General features: G+C 43.1%; 2 protein-coding genes across 3 annotated transcripts in view; one reads left to right on the plus strand and one right to left on the minus strand.

The window, feature by feature from the left end:
* On the plus strand, positions 1–5932 carry LOC118085550 (trefoil factor 3-like). Its single transcript, XM_035116331.2, has 3 exons — positions 1–154; positions 2558–2704; positions 5759–5932. The coding sequence occupies exons 1-3, from the start codon at positions 70–72 to the stop codon at positions 5770–5772; spliced, it is 246 nt and encodes an 81-aa protein (XP_034972222.1). The 5' UTR covers positions 1–69; the 3' UTR covers positions 5773–5932.
* A 3378-nt stretch (positions 5933–9310) lies between these two features.
* Positions 9311–16016, minus strand: part of ABCG1 (ATP binding cassette subfamily G member 1) — a 48857-nt gene continuing 42151 nt past the window's right edge. For both annotated transcript variants that reach the window (XM_035115537.2, XM_035115538.2), the window contains exon 15: positions 9311–15526. In XM_035115537.2, coding sequence (XP_034971428.2) covers positions 15298–15526 — 229 coding nt within the window. In that variant the 3' untranslated portion in view covers positions 9311–15297. The remainder of the gene's footprint in view (positions 15527–16016) is intronic.

Here is a 16016-nt window from a genome sequence, read left to right on the forward strand (position 1 = left end):
AGACCTTAACATTGTTGTTTGTTTTCTGGAGGAGACCTGAACCTTCAGGACAGAGGACGGTGAGCTGCCATGGTGCACAAGAGCTTCTTGTTATTCGCTATTGTCCTGATTCTAGGACTCAGCAGCCTGACTAATGGATTTACTCTCCAAAGACGTGAGTGGAACCGTTACATTTTTTTCTCTTGGGGAATACTAAACCAGCTCCTTGAAACATTAAGTAAGAGCTACCCACTTCACACTTTATGCCAGTGGCCTTCTTGCCATGGGTACACTCGTGTCGCGGCAATGTTTGCTGCGAAAGGAAGACGCAAGTCTATTTGAAGGCACAAGACTCCAAAGCCTCTAGGCTCAGAGGCTCTATGGCTCAGGACACCAGGTGCTGGAGAACACAAGTTGGAGAGGGCTGTGGCTCTCATGTCCTGCTTGTGGGCTTCCCTTAAGCATCTAGTTGCCTGCTGTGGAAAATGGGATGCTGGACTTGATGGAACCTTGGTGTGATCTAACAAGGCTCTTCTTAAGTTCAAATATGCAGGGGACATCTGGCAGGGAGCCACAGCCAGTTGAGGTGCACCTGATGCATACTCCTCATCCTTAAGTGTCTGGGGATGCACTTGGATATTGTATGGCCCATTCTGGTATTTTGCACATGCTCACCTGGGACAGAGACCTTTGAATAGTACAGTCATACTATTTGGGTTACAGACGCTTCGGGTTGCATGTTTTCGGGTTGCGCACCGCGCCAAACCCGGAAGTACCGGAATGGGTTACTTCCGGGTTTCGGTGCACGGACATGCACAGAAGCACTAAATTGCACTTTGCACATGCGCAGAAGTGCCAAAATGCGACCTGCACATGCACAGACACGGTGCTGCGGGTTGTGAATGCTGCGGGTTGCAAACATGCCTCCCACACAGATCACGTTCGCAACCCGAGCGTCCACTGTACTGAGTAGCTGTTTAGCAGAGAGGGGACAATTGAGAAAAGTTCAGCCCCCTCTTCTCCTTTCAGTCCAAAACAAGGGATAGAGCCCAGTTCGACTGTCTAACCAAGTCTAAGGCCATAGTCCAGGATGGTAGATGAGATAGAGGTATTTGCAATACAGCAGCTTGCATATGCAGAGGACTTTCTCAGCAAACGTGCATGCATGGAAGCCTGCAGCTATGGCGGAAATGGTTGTGCTTTGGGATAGGGGAGATATTCCGTTCGGTTCACATTTAAAGGCAAACCTGCATAATTCACGCTTTTCAAAATGCTATGAAGAGCCATCCTTTGAAAGCCATCATTTTCCAAATTGTGCAATGCAGTTCTCCAACCAAGTAATGTGTGCAAAAATGTATATATAGTGGGATTAAGTGTGCAAAAATAATTGCATATGTTAGTGAAAATAAAAGACAAAGTTATTTACATTAGAGGAAACCGCTTTGCAAAATTGTGTATATCTGGCAAAATTACAGACAAACATGTATATTGGGAGAAATTCACACTGAAAGACTGTTGAGGACTGATGCGGAAATATGGAGAACTGAATTTTACGATTAGGAAAGTGAAAAACTGAAAGGAACTGAACTTGGCAGATCAACCATCCCTAGTGGTGTAAAGTGGATTACAGTAATACCTCGGGTTACAAACACGATCCGTTCCGGGTCGCAGTTTGTAACCCGAAAAGTTCGTAACCCGAACGTGACCCGAAACGCCATTTTGCGCATGCGCAAAGCGCTATTTTTGCAATTTTCGCACTTTGCGCATGCGCAAACCACGCGCGCCGCGAAAATACTTCCGGGTTTGCGCAGTTCGTAACCCGAATTGTTCGCAACCCGAGGTGGTCGTAACCCGAGGTACGACTGTACTGGAATTTATAGGCTTGCTGCAATAGGGAATTTGGTCAAGATCAGATCTGGTCAAGAAGAGAAAGCATGTACAGAGTAGCTGCCTTGGTTGTTGCTCACATTCATTACTGACACACAAACACACACACATACACACACACACACACACACCTTCCGCTGATCTGTTAACCATAATGGGATTTATTCTTTTCCTTTGGCCTGATGTTGGGTGAGATGTGCTGGTGAGATGTGCCACTGTGTTTGTTTTTATAAGGTTTTTTTCTCATCTAGAAAGAAATAGGCTTGTTCATGAATCAAGTCATACAACAGAAATATATTATCTGTGTTGATTAACAGTGCTTGGTGTAGCGTAGTATTGTGTCTGGCAAGCTGAAAGCAGAAACATCCAAAACAAATTATACCATAAAACAGGGGTAGCCAATGTGGTGGCCTTCTGGGATTAGACTACAACTTCAGTCATCACTGTGATGAGTTTATGGGAGCTACAATCCAATAATATCTGGGCGACACCACATTGGCTACCCCTGCTATAGAAGCTTTCCCTGAGGACACAATGGATGGCTGTTTCTAGAGAGTTGTTATGAGACAACATCAGAATCAGAGGAAATAAATGAATTCAGAATTTTCAAAATCAGACTGCAGCGTGATGGGCCTGCCCTTCATAAAGGAAGTGCCACATGACAGATTCAATTGAACTTTCTTTCTAACAGCCACGCAACAATGTGCAGTGCAGCCCAAAGCAAGAGTGAACTGTGGCTACCCATACATCAGTGCTCAGACATGCCATAGCAGAGGATGCTGTTTTGATTCAAGTATTCCTGGAGTCATCTGGTGCTTCTTTCCTGGAAGTGATTCAGGTATGTATATAGTTATTTAGACTACCTTCCAGGGCAAGTCAGCTTTGATCGACATAAAAATATATAGCAAAACAACAACAACAACACAAGCAACAAATACCGCCCCCCTGACACAATCTCCCATTAATACAACAGTATAATACAAACAAGAACAGCAATGGTAGTAAAATAACAATACAAGATCTACTTGCTCAAGTTTCTCAATAGCACCAATTACACTAGTTTCAATTTCTTATCCCATGTACAGATTAGTTCAACAGAAGAAAAACTTGTACAGGAGCGATGGTCAATGTGGCAGCCTCTAGATATTGTTGGACTACAACTCCCACAACCCCGATATTTGCCCATGCTGAATGGGACTTTTGGGAGTTGGGACATATCGAGGGCACCACATTGTCCAACCCTCCAACTGTCCTAATTTAATAGGGATATTCCATGGGGGTGGGGGCTGCTCTTGTGTGAGTCACCTGACTCCCATAATATCGCGCTCCAAAAGACTGTGCTTTGGGGTGCCGTGCTCGTCAACGGGTCATGTGACTTGCATGGGAGCACAGCATCGAAAGACGTACATCCTGGTTTTCCTCTGGGACATGTTGGAGGGTATGTCCTGTCTTGAGATATTTCTAAAGTTCAGGAATGCATATGTGCATTGCAAATACAGTTGAGGATGAGGCAAGACCCTCCACATAAATCTCCCTCTATAGTTTATTAGAGTCTTACTTTTCATCATAGTTCTAGTGACTTATTAGCAACTATCAGCCCGTTAAATAAACGGGTGCTAGAACATATGTGACCGCTGCGCGGAGCATCGGATCAAGGAGCCGGTCTGCAGAGTCAGCGCCCAGCAATGCCGTGCTGGACTGAGGAGGTGATGCTCTGTGCTGCATTGCTGGGCGCTGACTCTGCAGACCAGCTCCTCGATCCGGTGCTCCATGCAGCGCTGATCAACGCCGACCCGGCAGGCCGCCGGATCAAGGAAGCGGCCTGCCGGGTCGGCACCCAGCAGCGCTGCACGGAGCACCGGTCTGCAGAGTCAGCGCCCAGCAGCGCCGCATGGAGCAGCGCCTCCTCAATCCAGCATGGCGTTGCTGGGCGCTGATTCTGCAGACCGGTGCTCCGTGCAGCGCTGCTGGGTGCCGACCCGGCAGGCCGCTTCCTTGATCCGGCGGCCTGCCGGGTAGGTGCTGATCAGTGCTGCGCGGAGCACCAGATCGAGGAGCCAGTCTACACTCAGCGCCAAGCATCCCGGTGCTCCCGGGACCTGTCCTTCCTGTTGGCGGCAGGGGGACAGGAACGAAGGAGGAGAAAGCAGCCCTTTCTCCTTCTTCCTTCCTCTCCCTCAGCCGCCGACAGGAAGGAGACATCCCGGGCTTGCGCAGCGCTTCTCCGAACCCCGGGACCTGTCCTTGCTGGACGCACACACACATGCTCCCCCCCCTGCCGCCAACGCTCAGTCTGGCCGGGAGCGGCGGTTGGCGGCTGCAGGGAAACGGTAGGTGGGGGTGGGGAGAGAGCGCATGTGTGTGCGTTCCAAGTCTCTGTGGCCAATCCCTGTGTCCATGGGGCACATGCTCAGTAGCGTGGACACAGGGACACAGGGAATACTGGACACAGAGACACTTGCACTTTGTTATATAGGATGCCTTTTTTGTGATGGTACCCCTCTTTTTTTTACTCTTTACTTTTTTTGCTGCCCATGTCAGCAAATGTCTTCAGAAGAAGACATTTAAGCCAAAATAATACAAAAGAAAATACAAAAAGAAGGCAATGCTCTAAAAATGATACAGAGTGACCAGCAAACCCTTCCATGTGTGCCTACAGGATGAAACAAGATCAGGCAGTAAGGCCTCATGCTTTTCCAAGCCGGTTCATGTGTTACATTAGGTCACTTCTTTTCACTCGCAGGACTCATCCATTCAGGGCCGAAACCTGACGTGAGTCAGTAGCTCACAGATCTCAGATGCGCAGCAACGTCCATGATCTCTGAGGTACAAGCAGTGAACTAGTTTAGTTATCCATCCCATGGTCTCAAAGAAGGATTTCTGGAAAGGCCGGAGCACTTTTGTTAAAAGCTGGTTTTCTGTTTTTAATGTAATAATAATAATAATAATAATAATAATAATAATAATAATAATAATATATTTATGCCCTGTCCAACTGGCTAGGTTTCCCCAGCCATTCTGGAAGGCTCGCAACAGAATATTAGAATAGAATAAAACATCAAGCATTAAAAACTTCTCTAAACAGGACTGCCTAAACAGGACAGGAAGGCACCACTACCGAGAAGGCCCTCTCCCTGGTTCCCTGTAACCTCACTTCTCGAAGTGAGGGAACCAGCAGAAGGCCCTCGTAGCTGGACCTCAGTGTCCGGGCAGAACGATGGGGGTGGAGGCACTGCTTCAGGTATACTGGGTATATAGTATTCTTTTGATATTTTTATACTGATCACTTTGTTTTCAAGAAGCCATTTTATTGTTTTTGAGTTGTCCTTTTTGCGTACAGCTTAGAGATTTTAAATTATTAAGCTGCTCAAAAAGGGGTTTCAAGAAACAAATCAAAGGAAGCATTTAACAATGTTGAATTTTCAGAAATGTATGCAGAGTTTTTTGAAGCCACTGTCAAGCACACAGAAAGTGGAACAATAGGTTCCAGCAGGAGGAGCCAATGTGCTGCCCTCTAGATTTTGCCACTGATAACTCCCATTAGCCCTAGCCAACATGACCAATGGTCAGGGATGAGGAGTGTCGTGGTCCAAGAAGGGCAACACTTTGGTTATCCTCAGGCTGGAATGGGGAGGGGTCTTTGTTTCCAAGCTGTTGTAAACACCATGTAAGGTTACAAATTTAGAATTAGCTGTGAACTTTGTTATGAAGGGAAGTAGTTATTTCATATGGGCCTCTAACCCACGATGGGGCTTCATGGATCAGGTAAACATGTTTAGGAGCGGTCTGTTGACATTGCCAAATAATGAAATAAATTGATTTCCAAATGGCTACCCTATTGGGTACATATTTTCCACAGAGCCCAGTTAATATCATTTTTTTTTGTTTTCAGAATGCACCTCTTAAAATCAAAATAAGCCACAAATCTGCCTTTCTGCTCTGATGATCTTCTGGAAGAAACATAAAGAGAAACTACATGCACCTGTGGATGAAACAGAACTCTGCTGCCAATGATGCATGTTTTTCAACACTCTACTGCACCCTAAAATAATAATAAAAGGAGCATACAGAAATATTATTGTTGTTTCTCCAATCTATGCCCACTAGCAGTTGGTGTGGTGGTGGTGGGGGGAGAGGGACACTCATGGCCTTTTAACAGACTTATAAGGACTGTGTGGTGCATCCTCATTTCATCCTTCTGTGACTCTCCCTCCTCTTTCCCTCTCCTCCTCTTTCTTCCTGCTCTAATAGGCTATCATGGGTGGTACAGATTGCTCTTGCCTGCATCTAGATGGACTGTTTGCAGTCAGCTTCCCCTACTCCTTAATTTCACCTCCCCTCCATTTCACCTCCAGCTAACGGACATGAACCTTTCTTCTACCAATCTGTGACTGGATTAAAGACTTTCTGATAGATCGGACACAAACAGTGAGGAATGGACATGTAACATCTAATTCCTTTAAAATATCAGCACTGGCGCACCACAGGGATGAGTGCTAAGTCCCTACCTGTATTCATTGTATACATATGATTGTGTATCATCTGACCCGTCTACTGCAATTATTAAGTTTGCAGATGACACCACCACGATGGGTTTAATAACAGGTGGAGATGAATCAGAGTATAGAGGGGAGGTCCAAAAAATATCCACATGGTGCCTAGGGAACAACTTGTACCTTAATATCATCAAGACAAAGGAGATGATGTTGGACTTTCGGAGGAAGAGAGGAGAACTAGCCCCACTGTACATCAGGGAGGGCTGTGTGGAGAGAGCCTCTTCCTTTAAATTCCTATGAGTTTATCTCAGTGAAGACCTTACTTGGAAAATCAATACAACCCAGGTGGTTAAGAAAGCCCAACAGAGACTGCATTTCCTCAGAGTATTGCAAAAGAACGATGTCAATCAACATTTGATGATCTCCTTCTACTGGTCCACAATAGAAAGTCTCATTTCATACTGCATCACGGTGTGGTACGCTGGTTTGACATCAACAGATAGGAAATGCCTACAGAGGTGAATACAACACAAGATATTATGGGCTGTCCCGTGAATCCACTGGATGACATCGGGGAAGAAAATTGCCTCAGGAGAGTGAGGAAAATTCTCAGGGATGATTCACACCTTGGCCGGTACTTTCTTGATCTCCTGCCCTTGGGCAGAAGATATAGAAGCATGATTAGTTGCACCAACAGGGTAAAGAACAGCTTCTATCCGTGGGCTGTTAGGCTGCTGAATGAAAAGATAACAACAGGGCAACTGACTTTTGGGTTTGGTGTGCGTGCGTCAGTAAACGAGGGGAATTAAGACTAAGAGAGCTGAGTGGGGGGGTTGTGCTCGTGTAATCTCACTGTATACAAGTTGTACAAGTGACAATAATAAAGTATTTCAATATATTTCAATATTCCCCCCCTCCTTGCCAGAGATCTAAACCAGATGTGGAGAACCTCAGGCCTGGCAGCCTCTCTCTCTGGGCTTTTGGGAATCTCCCCAGGCCATGGGTGCCAGGTGCCCAGGTCCCTGAGTGCTCCAGCCCCCACAACATGCCATGAGGCATGCTGGCGTCAGGCAAGTACATCAAAGGGCATGCTGACGTCGGATGGGCATGCCAACAGTATGCGTGGCCCTGGGCACCCACGGTCCTGGGGGCAAGCTGGCAGGTCTGCCTCAGGCCACCCTGCCTGACCAGCCCATGCTTCCTACTGATCTAGTCCCACCTGTTCCCACAAATAACAACAACAGCAACAACAACAACATATTTATTTACTTATTTATTTATGCACACCACACCCATCTGGCTGGGATTCCCCAGCCACTCTGGGCAGCTCCCAACAGAATTAAAAGCACAATAAAACATAAAACATTAAAAACCTCCCTAAAAAGGGCTGCCTTCAGATGTCTTCCAAAAGTCAGATAGTTGCTTAGACATCTGATGGGAGGGCATTCCACAAGGCGGGCACCACCACCAAGAAGGCCCTCTGCATGGTTCCCTGTAACCTCGCTTCTCGCAGGGAGGGAACCGCCAGAAGGCTCTTGGCACTGGACACTGGGCTGAATGATGGGGGTGGAGACACTCTCTCAGGTATAATACACACCCATTTTCACCCTCCTTCTCCTCACCCTTTCCTACCCCCACATTAAATTAGCTTCAGAGCTGTATGTGATCCTTGGCGCACAGGTTCCCAACCAATTTTACATAAAGTGCAGACCCATTTGATATGTCAGAAGTATATGGAAGAAATTAATATTAAGTGCTGTAAAGCATAGTTTAGCAGATGTGTATACACAAGTATAAACCATGATGTTCTAATGTCTTTTACAGAATTGTATTAAGTAAAAATATTTTTGAGCAAGGACCATTTCTGGTCTCACTCTGCAATGAGGAAATCTCACAGCACCCTCTAGTGTACAATCTTTGACTACATGCCAAAAAGTAGAATAAAAATCAGCATAAAGAGGAGAAATGTAAGAAGAACCCATTAGTCCATCTAGCCTAGCATCCTGTTGTCACCGTAGCCAAACAGAAACCTATGAAAATCCTCTTTTTAAGTCATCCAAGTTGGTGGCCATCACTTGAAAAAATGAATCCCATAGTTAGCTGTTTGGTGAAGTACTTTCTTTCTGATGTCCCTGAATCTTCCATTGTTCAGCTTCATTGGATACCCCTGAGTTCTATTATTAGCATCTCTCTTGCCATTCTCTCCACACCATGCATAATGAGATATACCACTGTCAAAGGGTTTCTTATTCTCCATTTACCTTCTAGACAGGGAAAATGGGAAAGGGTATTTTGGTTACTGGGTCCCACTTATGTAAGTGCAATTGCACAGTATGCCTTATAGAATAAGGTTTCTGTGAATTAGCAGAGAACGCCAATTTGTTTTAATGTGACTAAAAAGGGACTAAAAAGAGGCAAACTTGGGAGTGAGTAGACAGAAAAAGAGAAAGGCAGACATATATATAGCATAAAAACAAAAAAAAAGTGGGTCCGGTGTTTCGGGATGCAAGAAGGCAACCAATTTCTGTTCCAACGGTCTTTCTCACAATCAGCACTGTTTCCTTTCTGCTGCCATTCGGTTTCTACTAAATACTGTGTTACCTATCTTGCTGTCTACTATTTAATGCAATTTATGCAATTAGTTACATATGTTACTTAAATTACAAACTTAATACAATGACGCAATTATTTCCACACCACCTGTTTCAAGGCAGTTATGTTTCATTTGTAGACTGAAAAACAAGAACGATGATGAATTCTGATCAGTATTAATTGGATTGATTTCCATTCTGGGCATGGGATGAACAAGCAAACATTGGCAGTTTCTGCTTCTTTTCCCATTTTTGTTTGAATTCTCCAACATCCCCTACTGTTTGGGGTTAAAGAGTGATCCCAGAACTGAAAATCTGAAGGGTGGTTGACTCTGGCCATTAAAGCGACCAAGCTGATAATCTGAAAATAGCAATACTTTTATTTTATTCTGTTTGTTACATTGTTAAGTGTTCTCCATTTTCAGAAAACAAGAGCTCTAATTTGGAAAATAATGCACATACAAAGATCCTCTAGGAATTAACTATACAGAAATATACAAAGCCTTTTCATGTTAGTATCTTTAAAGTACAGAGTTAGAATGCCAACATCCTAAATCTTTTGCTCAGGTGCATGAATCAGGTACATGTCGTTCACTAACATTGTCTAAACTGCAAAATATGAACAAGTCACCTGGAGGAGGAGAAGGAGGAGCAGGGGGTAGAAAGAAGACAATGTTTGCATATATCTACAACAGTGCAAATGTATCACAGCGTGCAAGCAGCAATAGTTTCTAAAACAGCAAAACCAACAGGAATCGAAAGTAATGCAGGGTGCATTACACACCCAAGAGAGGAGAGCTAGTTGACAGACAGCAACCTTTACTAAACTCGTGTCCTCTGGTTGGTTTGGGGCCACAACTCCCATCAGCCCCAGCCAGCACAGCTGTTGATGGGGTTGATGGGTGTAATGGTTCAAAACATCTGGACAGCATCAGCTTAGCAAAGGATATCATACAGTATATGCACACTTCAGCACGCTGAGTTTTTGACATTTTACTTGCATTGACTTTTGCGTTTTGTTTTTATTTATTATTTTTCTTTTTTTAAAAAACCCCACCCGCATATACACACACACATTAAGTATCTTAAATAACTAAATAAGGTTTAAGGGCAACAGCTCGCCTCATCCGAGAGCCAGTATTGTACAAATAGTTTAAATCCAACGTCAGCAATACCATACACTACAACTCATATACAGAAAATCATTTTTTAAAAGAACGATGCCTCGTAATCATTAAAAAAAGAACAATTCAATGTTTCGTTTAAAGCTACAAGGACAAATATTGTTGGGTTCTTTTTAGACTATCAGGCTAGTAAAATTTCGGCAAAACCTGAGGAAGTGAAGTAGATCCACAAACTATTGAGTAGTTCCAGGTTTCTAACGGATCGCATAAATAAAAGGAAAGATAATCCTCTGGAAAATACACTTACAGTGCAAGCGCAAGCCTAATCCTGTCTACTTAGAAGTAAGTCCTGTTGAATTCAATGGGACTTACTCTTGAGTAACTGGGGTTAGACCTCATGTCAAAGCTGAGATCTCGAGGCCTGAATGAATATGTATACCTAGAAAACTGCCATTTCCTACTTTTGATTTCATTTTTTTGAAAAGCAAACACCTTGAGCCCTTTTCACAAGAAAACTGCAGGTGTGTTGAAGGTGTAGAGAGAGAAGGAAGAGGAGGAAGATTGTGGCTACTGTTGCTGACCCCAATGCTTGCATGTTCAGCTGAGCACCTGAGCCAAATCTATGCACATGCCAGGTGTATGCGTGATATGGGACCCTGCCTTTTGCTGGGTTCCATAGTCCATACGCCTGCAATCTGCAAGCACACAGGGCCTATTTGCACATAGGAGGGGGAACAATGGGCACAATCCTGAGTCGTCCCCCCACCCCCATGCATTTGTGAAATATGTGAAATGAGCTTCTGAAAAAGCAAGAAAGGAGACCCTTTCTTTGTTGGAAGAAATTGATAGGAACTGTGCAGCTTCCCTTTTTAACTTTTACACATATGTCATTTCAAATGCAACATTTCCTTCGCTGTTTGAAGAAAGACCCACTTGGGTATCCTTTTTCAATGGAAAAAAACATCGTTTGGGCAGGATTCAATACCAGAGGCGTTATGAGCATTCCACGGTTGCTTTGAGGTCAGGTGTCTCTGCCATTGCTATGATAACATATGGCTCACATGCTGTAGCAAGCATTGCCATTGCCAAGCGCTTCCACAAGCAAGAACAATAGCATGCACGATTGTAACTCCTGTGGAATTATCTCCAGCCACGGAAGCAGAAGATAACTGCTGTAGCTATGAATACATAAATGATTGAAAAGAAACAATAGGCCACAGGTGCAATTCTTTCACAGGTTTTTTTTTTCATTCCTTGCAAAAAAAAAAAATTCTCTCGTTTTAGTTTTGTAATGGAATGCACCAATACAAGTGGAATTATTCAAATCTGCTAGATACTAAGCCAGGAACATGTTTTTTCAGTGCACGATTCACCAAGTAAATAACCAGCCTTCATCCACCTGCTGGGCTGGCTGGTCATCGTGGGAGTTGCAGTCCAACAACAGCCAGAGGACACAAGGTTGGCATGGGCTGTGTTACACAATTCATCACACTGAAAAGGAGCTATAATAATTATCATAAGGTAATAGAATTTGACATTTCTCTATAACTATGGGGCACAGCCTCTATATACAGCTAGTGACAGGTCATACCAATCCCAAAACCAATTGAAAACAAAATGCCCTAAAAGCACCCACTAGCATTGTGATAATTGAAACTTAAATATATAATGACTAGTGTCATGCTTGCTGTATTAAGGTAACAAAAATTGTTCAATATATTTCTGGATCGGCTCATTTCCTTGTTAAAATTTCATTTTCCAAGCTGCACCACTTTAGCTGGGTCCCACGGTGGCAGATTTGTTTATTTATTTATGAGAAAGTATGCCATGGAGCAGCAAGTGGGTAGGAATAAGAATATTATAAATGATTGCGGCAAAAAGAAAACAACCCAACTTTAAATTCCCCAAAGTGAAAATACAAAATGGACATATTGGCAAAGTAATTTGAAGCTATTATGGAAAGCATCAGGAAGCCAGTTCTTCTTGCCCAAACAAGTTCTGTTTCATCTTAAGTAAACCCATGACATCTAATTCATCATTCGCAAACTGTGGAAGGCTGATTGTGGCTATATCCTACAATCAGATGACATTCATGTGACATTCACCTGCTCTAGGCAGTTTTAGCCCTTTGCCTCTTCATGGCAATATATGGAAGATGGAATATTATGGTCAATCATGTCTGATTGGATGGATGGACAAAGTGGACAGCGGGGAGTCTACTGCCACCAGCAGGAGATATGTTGCCCCAAGTGCAGAACTGATGTAAAGGAGAACATTCTAACATCAGCTTGGAACATAAGAACACAAAGAGGTGTCTTGAGTTTTCATTTCGTCTTCCATCAACTTCCTGTTGTGCACCTGTTCCATTTTTAATCAAAACCAGTTTTGTGCGTGAGGGAGAGGTTTACACACCCACCTCAATTTCAATCAAACACAACTGTTGCATTGAAAGCCCATCACTGACTTATACTGAAAGCTGCAACAGCTTTCTGATAAAAAAAGGGACCAGAATAAAACCCAACACAACAGATTACCACCACGTGCAAACTGGAAGGTTCTCTTGCGGCATTCTTTCACTGAAAAGTGAAGCATCTTAAAACTTGGAGGGGGTGGGTGGGTGGGACGACAACATCACATCACAATGTTCTGCTCATTGTATTATGATTTTATGATCTCAAGTTGAAAGAGTTGTGCCTTTAATGCAGGTTCTTGTAACTTTTGTAAAAAACAGAAACCTGTTTAACCTGAATTACAATAATGAATTTGAGGACACGCAACTAGATAAGAAGTCTGGTTATTTGAACAGCTCCCAGATTACAATGACAGGCATACACTGTCACATCAGATTACTGTTGCCTTTGGGTAAGGTAGACTTTATGGGTTCCTGGATGCCTCCCTGCACTTTGGGTCTCTAGCTGGTGGTACAGATTTGAATCCTGCCATATGTAAAAAGGAAAGAACTTATTATCTCTAGCAATATAAAGCTGTTCACAAAACAATCTAAATGGTATTAAAATGTGCCATTTATCACTCTAGAAGCCAATACCTCTCTTCAATCTTACAACTTGTGGGGAGGGAGAGACACCCAGAAGCTGTGGCTTTATTCTAGCAGTTTTGGTTTAACAAAGATCTCTCTGAGGTGCTTAAAATAGCCTCTTGAACAATGGCTCTTCTAAATTTCACACACAAAAGGGAATCTCACTGTGATCCAATTTCTTTGAGTGGGCCATTTTATCTAGTTGCTGAATGAGCTGCTGAAACAAAACCACTTCTGGCCTGAAAACAGCCTTATTTGATTCGCTCATAAAGTCAACATAATGTCATTCATTCAATGTCCCAACCTGAGTGCACTGGGCTGAACTTGGCATGACGTTTGGATCTCTTCCAGATCTAGGGTGCTTTACTTACTCCCTACTCTGTTAATTTTCCATATCATCCTTTAAAATGTTGAGTAAACCCACAATTACTATACAACATTCTGCCAATATACAGAAGCACATTGGCTTGGCAGAAATCAGGAATGCAAAGCCAACTCCCATCCATTACCCTGCATTCCTTTTACGAGGCTGACTTGGTCCGAAAGGAAAGCAAAATGTTCATGGATGGCAAAAATTGGTTAATTATTGTTTAGACCTGGGATGGTCAACATTGTGCTCTCCAGACTTATTGGGTTCCAACTCCCATCAGCTGCAGCCAATGGTCAAGGGTGATGGAGTCTAACAGAATTTGGACAGCACCATGTTGGCTGCCTCTTGGTTGCAATCCAGCAACCAAGCAATCCAGCAAGCTTAAGCCATTTTTTCCCCAATGGTGTTAGGACAGTAGAGAATGGCATAGTGGGGCAGTGATGCCCATTTGACCTCCTGACAACTGAGGAGGAGCTGCTGCTTACCAGAAGGAGAACAGCAAGGCAGTTGGGAGGTTGACATGATGCAAATGCGCCAGATGAGCCAATCCAGCACTCCTGCTGATGCATTTGCACCATGCTGACTTCTCGGTCATATCTCCCTTCACCCTCTCCCTCCTGTAAGTAGCAATGACTCAGCTGTTGGGAGTCTCCATGCTGCCTGCTACTGGGTTAGAGCCACCTAGCCTCTGTGTTGGGTTATGACGGCAGTATGTATCAAAATGTTTTGTGATAAATGTATGTTGGAACTCATGAAAAACAGAACCGATGACGTTTGTTTTACATGCTGGCCTTGCAAAAACTGGAAGAACTACATATGCACCAGAGAAACATTTTACTATTCCATAAGGAGTCATGACATTGCACCATTGGCAATTCTCCCATCTGTCAATATCTGTGTTATTAAAATATTTTAGAACATTCAAACACATGTTTAGATCTGATTCTATTTTGCTCAGACTGCATCAGATTCCCAGTGCAGGAATACTCAAGATTTTGCATCCACGGGAGGTAGTTAAAATGTGGACAATGAATATTTCAAATACCATAAGAAACATGGATTGAAAGAATATCCTGAAAGAAAAATGCTAAAAGGAATCATCTGTGGTCAGCTTATAGATAAGATGCACTTTTTGCACCCTAGAATTCTTTTTACAGAGTTCATGGAATTTGACATTTCATTCTAATATTGTGATTTGGGAGTATGAGGCCAGCTCATGAGGATAAAGCTCCAGAACTCTGCATGTAAAGAAGACAACAGATATCAAATTACTTATATATCCTTTCTTTTAAGAAAAAAACAACCCATTCATTTTATAAAGGTTTGAAGAATTTGCAGACATGTTTTCACAGGAGATTTCTTGTGGGGGAAATGCGTGCAAAAGTTCAGGAAACTTGCATTGATGCAACAGGATGAGATAATATATTCCTCACATTTCGGCAGGACATAGAAGAAAGATCCCAAGCCATTTTTTTTTTTACCTTGTTGCCATATGACTACAGCTACCTTACAAGAAAACACAGCTTCCATGAGAAAAAATTCCTGTGATCAGCAGCAACGGCTCCCAGATGTGAAACAAGGTTCCCTTCTAGTTTGTCTTCCTAGTTAAAGCTAGAAAGCATAAAAGAAATATGACCAAACCCAGTCAGTTCACAATCATGGTTAACTATGCGTCCATTAATCCATCAGGACGTGGTTTTCTATGGGCTAGATCACAATCCCACTTGCAACTCGGCACTGGAGAGTTGTCTGCCACAATCAGACAATAACAAAAGTCTACAACTGCACGTTGTTTGTTGCACCTGCTTCCTCTCTACCTCTCTGCTCGGATCTTGTATCTGAGGACAAAGTAGGCAATGAGGCGTAAGGAGACGAAGAAAATTCCAAGCACGATGAAGTCTAAATAAAGTTTAGCATTTTCTACATCCAACTCTTTGAGGATGGCCTCTGATTTTTGAAAATGGCAAGTCTCATCTTTGTCGCAGTGGAGATCTTCCCGATCCAAACCATAGATGGATAGAATGACACCCTCAAATCCGTATCTAGAGAAAATAATAGTTTGCAAGGTCAAAGCAGAATCAAATCTATCATACAAAAAATAATAATCAAGTACCTTAAAACAACAGTAATTGAATTAATTATTGCTTAAGGGGTTGGCCATTTTAATCACTATATTTACATCCATGACGATCCACGTACAGTCCCAAAGCTAAGCCATAAAAGCAAGAATGACAATATCAGTAGCTTTAGTTTCTGCTTGTGGTTGTTATGTGTTGCACAGTGGGGATATGATGCTAGATCTGGATGCAGTTCTGAACCATTGCTCGGTCAAGAAATTTGCTATGAAATTCCAGACAAATCATAAGATCTTACTAACCTAATTGACAGAGTTGTTATGAAGGTAAAATGGGGGACATACATCAGAAAACAAGCCAGCTGAGAAAAGAAAAAAATCCCTAAACAAATACTATTGGATACCCAGATTAGGTAAGAACAATCCTAACTGCAGAAGCAGTTTCCCAAATAAGAAGT

Source organism: Zootoca vivipara, chromosome 4 (assembly GCF_963506605.1).
Source record: "Zootoca vivipara chromosome 4, rZooViv1.1, whole genome shotgun sequence".
NCBI classification, from domain to species: domain Eukaryota; kingdom Metazoa; phylum Chordata; class Lepidosauria; order Squamata; family Lacertidae; genus Zootoca; species Zootoca vivipara.

Bases quoted from the DNA above. Each gene is read 5' to 3' on its own strand.
- LOC118085550 (XM_035116331.2), top strand. From the start codon at position 70: ATGGTGCACAAGAGCTTCTTGTTATTCGCTATTGTCCTGATTCTAGGA. The intron at 155-2,557 runs GTGAGTGGAACC...TCTTTCTAACAG, and splicing joins TGGATTTACTCTCCAAAGAC to CCACGCAACAATGTGCAGTG.